Source organism: Pseudochaenichthys georgianus, chromosome 3 (genome assembly GCF_902827115.2).
Source record: "Pseudochaenichthys georgianus chromosome 3, fPseGeo1.2, whole genome shotgun sequence".
In the NCBI taxonomy this organism is placed as follows: Eukaryota; Metazoa; Chordata; class Actinopteri; order Perciformes; family Channichthyidae; genus Pseudochaenichthys; species Pseudochaenichthys georgianus.
In genome coordinates, this window is record NC_047505.1 from 3030980 (window position 1) to 3044135 (window position 13156).

A 13156-nucleotide genomic window follows, 5' to 3' on the forward strand; every position below is an offset into this window, starting at 1 on the left:
CAAGGACTCCGGACTGTTCAGGCATTGTTTTCATTGGTGATTCAAGGGAAACAAAATGCTAAATCCATGCAAAAAAGATCTGCCCTTCTTTTGTTCTAGTCGAATCTAGGGTTATGTATACATACATTTATTTGAAATAAATAAAAAATGAAATATCCAACGAGAACAGTGCTGCAGATTGTAATGCAACCTGTTGTTTAAGGTCGCTGCGTTCTTGGGGACAATATGTTACTGTGGGATAACAGCTGTAACAGTTCTGTTGAACAAGAGATGTGTGCTTTGTGGATGTGAGGCTACCTGTTGTGCTGAGCTGCACGTTGGAAACAGAGAGATAATGAACCAGTAGCATGCTTTACTCATCATGTCACTTTAACTTTGGTCATATCTAAAGATAAATAGCTAAGTTATGTAAAAAAGTACTTATATTGGTTTCTAGTTCAAACATAAACAAGGAAAGAGCATGACAGAGATACACTCTTTAAACACCACACCTCATATAGCGTTCTCCCACCCCCAACACTCACACAATACATACGATGCTGTGTGTGTATACATTATATATATATTTCCATCCTTATTGAGAGTATGTATGTGTCCCTGTGCTCTGAATATGCATGTGTCCCTTGTATGTGAAGAGTTGTGTGTGTGTGTGTGTGTGTGTGTGTGTGTGCGTGCGTGCGTGCGTGCGTGCGTGTGCGTGCGTGTGTGTGTGCGCGTGTGTGCGTGCGTGCGTGCGTGTGTGTGTGTGCGCGTGTGTGCGTGCGTGCGTGCGTGCGTGCGTGCGTGTGTGTGTGTGTGTGTGTGTGTGTGTGTGTGTGTGTGTGTGTGTGTGTGTGTGTGTGTGTGTGTGTGTGTGTGTCACAGCCATTGATGGCCTCTAGAGTTTCATGCTTCCACAATCATTTGCCTGTTGGAAGGTGCAGCCACTCTGCAGGCATCTGAAACCTGCAGGTAACAATCAAAGAGCTGTAGGAGTATAGGACAGACCTCTCTGGTTACAGAGGGAGAGCGAGTGAGTGAATGAGAGACAAAGAGTGACAGTGCGAGAATGAGAGAGAGAGAGTGGAGAAAGAGAAAGCGTGTAATAAAGAGAAAAAGAGACAAACATTATGGGCTTGTTATTTTCATCCATCTTTCCATCCTCCAGCTCTTTCAGCATGTGTCTGCTCACTCAGATGTCCTCTGCTCTGCATGAGAATCGATTGATAGCACAATGAGTACATGAGACACAGACCAGCCCGCTGTGTGTCTGTCCTCATAAAGGGACTCCTTTCCCTTTGATGTTCCAAGTGCATGTGACAGAAAGTCCATGTCTGCTGCTCAGTCTAACGCTACTGTTAACTCCGATATCAATGACACATGGTCGGGATTTGATGATATCATTTATTTGCATGCTTACATGCTATTACCCCAACGCTGACCCATGAGGGCTGTTAGTGCTCCTCACACTGGGATGGGTTAAATCCAGACACTAAATCTCTACATGTGTGTGACGATTAAAAACAGATTCGATTTGAATGCTCCATTTCCATTTCCTCTATTTTCCACACATAACTCAAATTAAATATGAAACAAAAGCATAAACTGATGACTCCAACACTGAGCGCTATTTCTCTTATATACCATACCATACTACTGTGAGACACACTCAACATGTTTCTCCTGTTAGCAAAAGCTGCAGATGGTACACGGTACTTTCTTTGGGACCACACCGGTCCAATACTAAGGAAGGCTTGGAGTTAAAACACTGCAGACCACATTACAATTCATTTAGCTGAAGCTTTTTTCTCCGAAGCGACTGATTGGTCAGAGATAATCATCCCAAACAGGACATTCTGCACAAACCCAGTTTTTATAAAAAGATTTCTGCTAAAGTATGGCGTACTGTATACCAGTATACTTCATGATCTACGGACATTACGATGAACACTATAACACTATAGGCACCAGCAACGTGCAGAGCCTCACCTGTCATACTCCAATGTAACAGGAAAAAACTAAAGAAAAACTAAATAATAAAATGTCTCCACTGATCTGTGTTGTAAATGTGATTTCTGTTTGATTCCAATTGCTTTTTATAGTCAAAATCGGAAAATTTGGTGAGCTCCGCTACAACTACTTGGGAGCGATGAGAAGTGCGGCAGGGACGAGCTCTGCCTCACGTAAGCCCACAGTAGCGGCCCCTACACACAGCCGCTTCAACGCTTCTGCCCATTCACTTTGAATGGGGTGACGTTACGATTCGCCGAACTGCATTGTGGGAGCAAAGCGTAGCTTCTCTCGCGGTGCTCGCTGCAAAAGTAGAACAATGTTCTACTTTTGACGCCTCGACGGAGGCGTCAGCCAATCGAATCATATGCCAGTACAAGCTCTAGCCAATCAAACCGCGTGCTTGTGTGTCTGGGGCGGGAGATTCATGTGATTGGTTGTTGGTCGAGTTTCAGCCCCCCCCCCCGCCGGCAAGCGACAACGCACGCCGCTGTGTGGGCTTCTGCCCATTCAAAGTGAATGGGCAGAAGCTTGAAGCGGCAACGCACGCCGCCGTGTGTAGGGGCCGTAACTGTCTGGAGCGCGGGCCCTAAGCGTATGCCTGCACCATCTCACTGTAGGTCCCCAATGTAATGTTTGTAGATCCTTTATTACATCTATCCTCGCCATCCATAGTCTCTAAATAACTTATTTCACGTATATGATATTTAGGCTCGCTGGTCTCATCGTACAACGGCACTGAAAAAGCACCAGCGGAGGCAGCCATAACCTCTGCCGCACCGAAGGGGGCTAAATGAAATGGGTGAATGAAACCATGCTGTGGTTTTTTAGTTGTGACTGAAGTGTATTGCTGAACAACCTTAATGTGAGCAGATTATATTTGAATACAAAATATTAAATGAATTATGTTGTTAAATTGTTTGATTAAATTCCACTGTTGTTCAATGTTTATTTTTTATTTATCAATCAATCAATCAATGTTTATTTATATAGCCCAATATCACAAATGTTACATTTGTCTCAGTAGTCTTCACAGTGTGTACAGAATATCAGTATGACAATACGACACCCTCTGTCCTTAGACCCTCTGTCCTTAGACCCTCTGTCCTCAGACCCTCTGTCCTCAGACCCTCTGTCCTTAGACCCTCACATCGTACAAGGAAAAACTTCCGGAGAAAACCCACAGTTTAAAGGGAACATGGGAGAAACCTCAGGGAGAGCAACAGAGGAGGGATCCCTCTCCCAGGACGGACAGACGTGCAATAGATGCCGTGTGTAAATTGAAAAGATAATACATTTGCAACATAGGTAGACCGGATGTTTGGAAATGCATGTGTGTATAATAGGAAGATGAATCCACGAGGATATCCATCCAGGACCGATGATCCAGGACCACAGCCACGACTCGCGATCCAGGGCTCGCGATCCAGGACACAGGACCGCAGGATCATCCATGACTCCGGATCCCGGCGTATAATTAATATATTTATATAAATAAATATATTTATATAAATAAATTAAAAAAAATAAAATATTGTTGTATTATTCCATCCACATTTATAACTTTGAACAGCCAAAAGCATACTTCACATCTCACCCATAGAATAGAATTGTTTAATGTCATTATGTACAATGAGATAATAAATGCTTCTCCCTCAAAACAGAAAAACATCACAACATAAGACAACAAATACACGCAGCATACATACTTAGGAATAAGGAATAAAGTGCAGTAATTCTTTCCAGGAGTATAAAAATAAAATCTGTAATGTAATAAATAATAATAATAGTATGTATTTATAATAATAATAATAGTAATAGTAATGATATATATGTATATATGTAGAGTCTTTGACTTGTAACAGTCCACAGACCTGGAGGCGGCTGTAGATAACAGACACGTGGGGGTCTGTAACACACCTTAGACATTTGGTGTGTTTATTTCTTTTCCATCCCCTGTGTGGATCTCGGCAAACATGGAAAGAAAAGATGATCTGCAGAGGGGCGGCAGTATAGACTGTTCAGTAGCCCATACACAACCAGAGACAGTTTCACTTGTGGGACTCACTTCAGGTATTGCAGCAAATATATTGACCGTGTGTATCTAAACCAAAATGTGTTATCTTTTATGTTTTAACAGACATTTTGCAAAATCCATGTCGTGGATGAAACCTTGTTACTGCCCATCCCTAGTGTTTACCATGATACCATTATTGTATAGCATGTTAGCATTCTGACATCTGCGGACTTTGGTCATAAACCAAAGTGTTGGAGTGATTGCAATGCCCACCTGATGATGGCGCTAGATCAAAAGTCACCATGATTATTGACATCTGTGACACATGTCAAGCCTCTCCCTGCAACCTGTCCCATGTGTTCTTCTCCTGCCCATTAGTGCTTTCCTTTTGGCAGAAGAGTACTCTCACTCACGGTGAAAGTCTGTCCCCATGTTGCCATATGTGGGTGCCCAGAGGACTACAACAGATACAACTCGGGGCAATTGGATATTCTGGCATGCACTTCGTTATTGGCAAGACGACTTCTTCTTCACTGGAAATCCAAAAAAGCTCCTTCCAAAGCTAAGTGGCGCAGCGATGTCATGTCTTTTCTAAAATTGGAGAAAATGAAGTATTTCTTAAGAGGCAGAACCTCTATGTTTTACTCTAAGTGGCAACCCTTCTTAACCTTCTTCCAATCTCTCGCATTGTTGGCTACTGATTGATGGACACCCCCCCCCCCTTCCTCTTTATTATGTATTTATGTTAATTTGTTGTCTTTGTATTGTTTTAGTATTATTATTTTATTATTATTATTGCTATTATTATCTTGTTTAGTTCAGTCGGTACACTACTCCCTTATATCTGGTCTGTTTGAGTTATGCAGGTGGCTTAAATACTGTATGCCTTCAAGAGAAAAGTAACCATGTATGGCTCGTCAATTGATGCACCATAGTAGAGACTACATGGTTACTGGTTACTGTGGTCCCTCAATGTACCAAATATCTTTTATATGTGTCTTCAATACAAATATATTAAAAAATAAATACAATTAAAAGTCACCATGATACACTTTGAGGCAGGGGTATCAAACATACGGCCCACGGTCCAAAACCAGCCCGCAAAGGGTCCAATCCGGATGAGACATTAACTGCAATTTTCACAACATTAATATATTTTGTATATATACATGTATACATTTACAAAGGCAGGGGATTACTGAACCTAACCTAATAGTTTACTTTAGTGTGTATGGAGGTGTGGAGATCAATGTCAAAGAATTAGATCTGTAAAAAGAGAGTTCATTAAATGTGTTCTATTCTATTCAATTAGGAGTTAGCGTTATGTATAGGTTATTATGCTATGATTTGGTATTGGTCCCGCCCACTTGCGATCCCGTTTGGCTGCATGCGGCCCTGAATGGAAGTGTTTAAGACACTCTAGGCGAACATGATGAAGGTGATCCGGCGTGACATTTGAAATGTTATTTAAAAAAGCAAGTACTTTTACATGTATAGAGTTCAATGACCTGTGTGGTTGCTAAAGAGAGGGAGGAAGAGGGAGGCTGAATAAAATAGTTGCCAATTTGTTTGCTGTGTGCTGGAACTGTACTAGACTTCTTTCTGAAGCGCCTGACAAGCAGGTGAGATCAAAGTCACGAGGACAAAGGAGGCTCAGCAGCGATTTGTCAGGAGACGAGAGGCAGCGGCTGGTTCAGCCCTCTGATCACCGCCTCGCCAAAGAAATCTGTCCCTGAGAAAAAGTACAGCAGAAAGGGTTCAAAGGTCATTTTGATTTACTCTGGATTACTGGTCCCTCCTTTCCCTCCGCTAAAGGGGAGCCAAGAAAAGGACCTGGCTAATAACCTTTGTATTATTGCAGAAAAGAAACCCTTTTGTGCCAAGAGGGTATTTGGGGTGGAGGTGGGGGGGGGGGAATTTTGGGGAGGTCAATTAAAAAAGGAGCCCTGAAACTCTTGCTTTTATTCATGTCTGGGGGAGAGGAAATGGGAAAGTTAAAATGTATGCTTTGGGTTTTGTCTGAAAGCCCTTCATGTGGCTGCCTGGATTCATTAGTCAAGTGGATGATGGCAAGAGGAATGGTTTTAATATTTCAGTCGGGTAAATAAACCAGAATTGCCGTGCTTTTCGCTTGACGGAAAGGCATTTGTCATTATCTTGTTTCTTCTAAACACAGGTGTGAATATTTCCAAAATGCATTGAGTGGGACCCGATCACTCCAGCCACAGTGGGAGGCGGTCAGGAATGCAAGTGTGCAGTGTAATGTGAACTGGAATGGCTCCCTGGCCACATTGAAGGACCAATTAGTCAACTTTGTATTGTGTCGATAGCAGAACAAAGCTCCCAAACAGTTGATTTGCCTCTGCCAAATATCTGGGACGGGTTCTGAAGCCTGTACCCGGGCCGGGCATCAAGCAGCTGCTCACAGCCCTCTCTTCACTCCATGGCTGCGCACAAACGTGTTTCTTTCCTGTAAGCTGAGGTTGAACTTTCTTTACATTCAAAAGGGAGCAGGGAAGTCCAGTCCAAGTGATCTGTCAAGATGCCCTCGAGTGCTCTAACCCCAGCCCGGCCCCATTAGAGGTCTTCGAGGGTCCACTTGGTTGTCAGTAATCTAGACCCAATGTGACTCTGGTTGGTCCAATTGGCTTTTGAAGGTTCTGGTTTCTCTGCCAGGTTTCAGGCCTGAGTCCACATGTTTCATCCTCGGGTGGATCCCAACAGAACATGCTAAGCTCTGACCACATGGTTACTTCCATGCAAATATATTTTAAATCAGTTTTATTCAAAGGTATTGTTGAAGGACAAAATATCTAATTGCTTCCATTTGTATCTATTGTAATTTTTCACGCACCCAAATAGGATAGTGCGACTTTTAGCTGTGACCATGGCCGTATCTACCATTGAGGTCACCGAGGTCCAGACCTCGGTAATATTTTTCGAACTGTGTATATAACAAAACTTGTGAAATAATTGCACTAAAAGGGGTTCTTTGTAGTACTTCCATTTACTGACCATGGGGGCGCTGCATAACTACGTAGCCTCGATTAAAGCAAACAGAAGAAGACGACATGTATCTACTCAACAAACCACGGCAGCCCGGACTTGTACCGGAGCAGCGAAGGAGTGATGAAGTATCTAGAGATCTGAGTCCAGCGGGCTGCTTGTGTTTCTGCTCATCAGGACATCATATGAGCAGCAGATCCTGTGTGAACGCTCTACGTTAGTCAGTGGACGTCCGACAACATGCACACTAACTTATATTGCAGCTATAGGCTATACTTTGGGTTAAATTGCGTGAATAAACTAGCTAGAGAGCTAAAGTTAATTACGTTCATCCAATGTCAGAAGGATTACCTTTTAACAAACGTTGTAATGCTTTTCTTTCATTTCAATTTGAGTAAAACATTAAAGATATAACATTGTATTGTTTTCTTTTTACACTGACTCAGATATAATGAAAAGACTACGTCAGTCGAGGCTCAGCTTTGGTAAGAGAGAGACAGGACAGAGAGAGAGAAAGAGAGAGAGAGAGAAAGTGATGGAAGTCAGGGAGGAACTGGAGTCACACAAAATAATGTAGGCTTAATAAGCTCATCTATTTATCTATCTATGTATCTATAACAATAGTCTTCATTTACAATAGGCATAATTTTAATTGCAGTTATGATGTCATAATAACATACAATTGTATAAAACACAATTTGCTTACATCTTTGTTCTCTTTTGAGAATCAAACAAAACAGATTTAAATAAAAAAAGAATGCAAACAAACAAGTGAAATGAACTACATTTCTGAATTGCTTTTAATTCACTGGCAGGAGCGACAAGTGAGGAGGAGACAAGTGAGGAGGAGACAAGTGAGGAGGAGCAAACAGTGAACAAGGAGGGAGAGATTGAACAAAGAGAAAGAGTAGAGGACAGAGAGAGTAGTGAACAGGAAGAAGACAGAGAGACTAAAGAAGATGGAAGAGAGCGTGCAGGTTATGGAAAGGAGAGAGACATGGAAAATGAATGTTGACAATGTGTTGTGATCATTTTTAGCCTCTTCTGCATGTCCAGATCATTAATAGTAACAATCAACTGATTCTTATGTATTACACTTTTAAAATAATTGGTGCTGACATTGTCAGCCCACTGACATGGTTTGAAATCAATATATTATCCAATTTGTGACCCCCCACAGGACTTAAACAGCACCTAACTAGATCATGAAAATCCCAAAAATCTCGGGGGGTGTCCCCCGAACCCCCCTAGCATGTTTGGACCTCGGTATTTAGGAAATCCTGGATACGGCCCTGGCTGTGACTAATGTCTTTAAGGTAGACATTATTTAGTTTACAGCTGGTACAACCCAGGCCAGCATGTTGTCTCTCCAGCGAAAAGTAGACACCTGAAAGCATGGAGACACAAGTGGAGATGCCACTCACTGCGGAAACAACTCCGATTGGACTTTTCCACTAATATTTGCTCAAATGCAGCAGATTATGAGATCTGCCCGAGGCGTCCGGCTCAGATGTATCTCTGTCTCATAACTGACATCTTAACCTTGAAAAGTACAATCAACAACAATGTATCCTGTGTGTGTGTGTGTGTGTGTGTGTGTGTGTGTGTGTGTGTGTGTGTGTGTGTGTGTGTGTGTGTGTGTGTGTGTGTGTGTGTGTGTGTGTGTGCGCGCGCGCGCGCGTGTGCGTGCGTGTGTATCACACATTGAGAGCGTTGGCCCTGCTTATTGCTGGATGCGTTGTGGGCGGCGTGGAGGGAGCGTAATTAAAATAGTTTCTGAGAGAAACAGCAAGCCACATCTGAGGTGCCTCCCTCTTCCAGCATTTAACCACATCAAGAGTCTCACTTAGAAACGGCCACCAGAAGAACCGCTGATACACGCGGCCCGGACCCACGTTCTGTGTCGTCTGGCGAGGGTCTTGCATGCATAATGTGCACACATGTGTAATTAAAAGAGAGCTGCTTGTTCTGGTCATCGGGGTACGTAAAGTGACAGAGGCAGCTCGCCGGGTGATGCATGGGAGGGGGAGACAGATGAGCCGGGGACTCTGGGGGATTCTCACTGCCTTCACCGCAGCAGTGGAGCAGCGCCGAGGGGCAGAGAGGTTTGTAGATGATGGTGCTAATTACCAGAATGCAAACCATAATGCGACCAAGATGGAAGCAATTTAGGCAGTAGTCATTTAGCCTGCTGCTCTTCCGCCCACCGGCTGCTGCCTCGCCAGGGCCGGGGCATTAGGATGGGAAGTCTGGGACAAGCCATTGCTCGGCTGGAGGGCAACCAATGAACTCTCAGAGAGGCGCTCTGTGGAGCCAGGAGGAACTCTGTGACAGGCCATTCATTTGTCTTTCCTTCTTCATCGACCTTCAACAGAGATGACTCGAAGCATTAGAGGGAGATGCGTGCAGGTCAGGAGGAGGAAGGAGCACCGCAACACTGAAGCACAAAGGAGGCTGTGACCTGCTAGCTGCTGAGAGGAGAGCTTGGGTTAGATTCCTAAATCAACCAGCAGTGGAAGTGTGTCACCTCTGAAGAACGCTCTGAAGCAAGGAGCTCTTATTCAAGGCACATCAGACATATAGAGGCGTTGGCTGGAGACGGGAGAGGCCTCAGACTCCGGTCTGAATTAAAGAAAGAAACAATTCAGTTGAAAAAGTTGTAATATGACTAGATAATAATATATATATAAATATATATAGGTTGTTTTAAATGCTTGAGTTGGTTAATACTTGATCAGGACACCCGGGAGCACGCATTGCTCGGCTGTGGCAGCTCGGGATCATCTGGATGTGTGAGTGCTCTTTCAGGAGATTGCAGAAGAGGAGTTCAGAGGGCTGCTCCGCACTCAGTCACTGTGTAATTGTATCCACGCCGCAGCCTCTCTCTTCACACAGGGCTGATACCTTTTGCCTCCCCCTTTCCTTTGTATCAATTGGTCGGAGTTCAGCCTATTGTCGCCACAAGCTTCTTTTATATCTGCGCTCAGTCTGCGCTCCGGCTCTGAGTCAGACCCGCAGGAGGTTCCATCGGCAGAGGACTGAGGGCGGTGCTGTCAGCGGTGTGTCTCGGGCTTGGATGTGCGCAAGGCTGGAGCTCTGGAGCGTTGGGGCCCCGACACTTTAATGGGACCCCGAGAGCCGGATTGGAGTTCTACATTTTCCCCCCACAATCGTCGCTCCCCGGCCATGCCACGATGCTGATGATTTACCTGCTGGTGTTGCTGAGCCTGTTGGATCCCGTTGCTCCCCGCGTCCGCTGCGCCCCGGGCCAGGCGTGCGACCCCCGGCCGCGGAGGGACGCCGGGGGCCGCGGAGGAGTGTACGAGCACCTCGGAGGAGCCCCGAGGCGCAGAAAGCTCTACTGCGCGACCAAATATCATTTACAGATCAATTCCAACGGGAAGATAGACGGATCACTGGAGGAACACAACCCGTTGAGTGAGTGCTCTGCTTTACGCGCAGGGATCTGCACCACACACACACACACACACACGCACACACACACACACACACACACACACACACACACACACACACACACACACACACACACACACACACACGCTTATACATCAACAATATATTCTATCAGTGCTTTAATGAACGGTATTCTTAAAGTGAGGTCAACTTGTTAAATGAGAGTTGTTTTTTAAATGTAACACTTGTCACTTAGCCTACATTTATTTTTAAGGTTTGGCTACAATCAATATTTGCGCAAAAAGCCTATTATTCATTTGATTTCTATACATTTGTCTGTCAGTCTTTTTTTTAGTAGTTTATGAAATGATTGATTTAGCATATATCAGTCCTCAGTGTGTGTGTGTGTGTGTGTGTGTGTGTGTGTGTGTGTGTGTGTGTGTGTGTGTGTGTGTGTGTGTGTGTGTGTGTGTGTGTGTGTGTGTGTGTGTGTGTGTGTGTGTGTGTGTGTGTGTGTGTGTGTGTGTGTGTGTGTGTGTGTGTGTGTGTGTGTGTGTGTGTGTGTGTGTGTGTGTGTGTGTGTGTGTGTGTGTGTGTGTGTGTGTGTGTGTGTGAGACATGTTATTGTTATGGTAAAGCGGCCGACATGAAGGTTAATTACAAGTATCAGGCAAAGTATTAACATCGCGGCGGGACAAAGGCGCTGTCCTAACGGATGTATTCATCTCATCAGCGGCCATTAGAGCTTCCCTCGGGCTGAACAGGTCACTGACTAATCAAGCACTGATTAAGAAGGACAATAAACAAACTGAATGGGGCGGCACGAGGTGGCAAACACAACGGAAATTAATTCCTTTATTGGAAATGACAACAGTTTTGTGTTTGTTTGTTTTGGCTTCATTCGCTCTTTATAATTGATGTCCACCTCTCACGGCTTATCAGTGGGTAATCATTAAAGCTACAGAGAACACAAATAATGATCTTTTAAATCATGATGAATTTACATACAGCATCCTGACTGTTTTCTGTGTGTTGCAGGCATCATGGAAATCACAGCCGTGGATGTGGGAGTGGTGGCCATAAAGGGCCTGTTCTCTGGCAGGTATCTGGCCATGAATGATAAGGGGCGGCTGTACGCCTCGGTGAGTAGAGGTGTTAGGGTCTGTTATGAGAGAGAGAGTGGGGTACCTGCTGCACTGAAGAACATGACTTTCATTACAAGTATTACTTCAACAGATTTCACACAACTGTTAGGTTAGTTGGAAGCAACTCTATTAAGTTGAACCTAATACTTGTATTATAACGCAACAGTATTGCTTTCAACTAAAACAGTTATTGAAGTGAACTGTCAGGTTTTGTCGGTGTGATGTTGACCCGCTGCAGCGCTGCATCTTGATCTACCGGACTGCTGCTTTCAGAACCAGCAGAAGTCCTTCAGCCGAACAACTTCACATTGTTACAGCAGAACTGATGGAAGGTCACACCAGGCAAGCAAGGATACAGACTAGCTAACGTATGACATACAGGGAAGACAAGCACCTATAAGCCAAAGGAAAAAGAGTACACAGCCATGGCTAGAAGATGAGTAGCAGCGATGTAAAAGACTAAGTTAATAACATCACGACATTATAAAACAAAGTATACAAATGTTTGGACATTTAGAGAGAATGTATGTTTTTCACATAAAAGTGAAAATGCAATAATTATTATTATCATTATTTGTGTCCGACAGTAGCGGCAGATCATGTTGAGCTGAAGCACTCGCTGTGGGAACTATAAGAACTGGAATGTTGGGTTTAATGAAATGTTTCAGACGTCACTTAACTGTAGGTTATATAGTTGAAAGCAATAATATGACGTTTAATTCAAAGATATTAGGTTGACTTCATATAATTGCTTCCAACCAACCTAATAAGTGATGTGAGATCTGTTGAGGTCACATGACGCATGTTGCTCACTGCTTCCTTCTTTCTCCTCTACCCAGGAAGTGTTCAACCAAGAGTGTGAGTTTGTGGAGCGGATCCATGAGTTGGGGTACAACACCTACGCCTCCCGCCACCACTCCACGGAGCAGCCTCTGGCCCCGGGGGGGGGCAGCCGGCGGCGGGCCAGCGCCAAGCGGCAGTGGTACGTCTCCATCAACGGCAAGGGCCGGCCCCGGAGAGGCTTCAAGACCCGGAGCACGGACAAGGCCTCGCTCTTCCTGCCTCGGGTGCTAGGCAACAAGGACCATGAGATGGTGAGGCGTTTGAGGGACAGTCAGAGCGCACAGCATCACACGCATCACAACGGGCGCCGAGGGGAACGCCGGAGACGCAGACACCGGGCCAGGAAGGGCCGGGGCCGAGGGCCAGAGGACTGAGGGGCTGACCCAGCAACATGGACCCTGATGAGCACAGAGGGGGACGCGTTGGGATCCAGATCTGTTGATGCAGAGACAATGAAATGATAGAAGAAGGATAGATAGTGTTGGGCACACTCTGAACAGACTGAAACCGTGACTTTAATTAAACCATGTCAACAGAATACACATAACTGAATTAGGTTAGTTGAAAGTTATTATGTTAAGTTGAACCTAACGTTTTTTATTTAAAATTTCTATGAATGCTTTCATCTAATCTAATGCAATAATGGGACATGTGTTGACATTATACATGTAATGCCTTCGTGTTTTCACTGCACATATATCAAACCTTCCACTTCCTGTGGCTCACGCAGCGCGGTATA

At 44.5% G+C, this 13156-nt stretch overlaps 1 protein-coding gene across 1 annotated transcript; it reads left to right on the forward strand.

Annotated features, from left to right (window-relative positions):
• The first annotated feature begins 10206 nt into the window (after positions 1-10206).
• fgf3 (fibroblast growth factor 3) lies at positions 10207-12898 on the forward strand. Its single transcript, XM_034102480.1, has 3 exons — positions 10207-10450; positions 11468-11571; positions 12414-12898. The coding sequence occupies exons 1-3, from the start codon at positions 10207-10209 to the stop codon at positions 12789-12791; spliced, it is 726 nt and encodes a 241-aa protein (XP_033958371.1). The 3' UTR covers positions 12792-12898.
• The last annotated feature ends 258 nt before the right edge of the window (positions 12899-13156 follow it).

Coding starts and splice junctions, on each gene's coding strand:
- fgf3 (XM_034102480.1), top strand. CDS start 10,207: ATGCTGATGATTTACCTGCTGGTGTTGCTGAGCCTGTTGGATCCCGTT. Junction 10,451..11,467: donor GGAGGAACACAACCCGTTGA/GTGAGTGCTCTG, acceptor TGTGTGTTGCAG/GCATCATGGAAATCACAGCC. Junction 11,572..12,413: donor AGGGGCGGCTGTACGCCTCG/GTGAGTAGAGGT, acceptor TCCTCTACCCAG/GAAGTGTTCAACCAAGAGTG.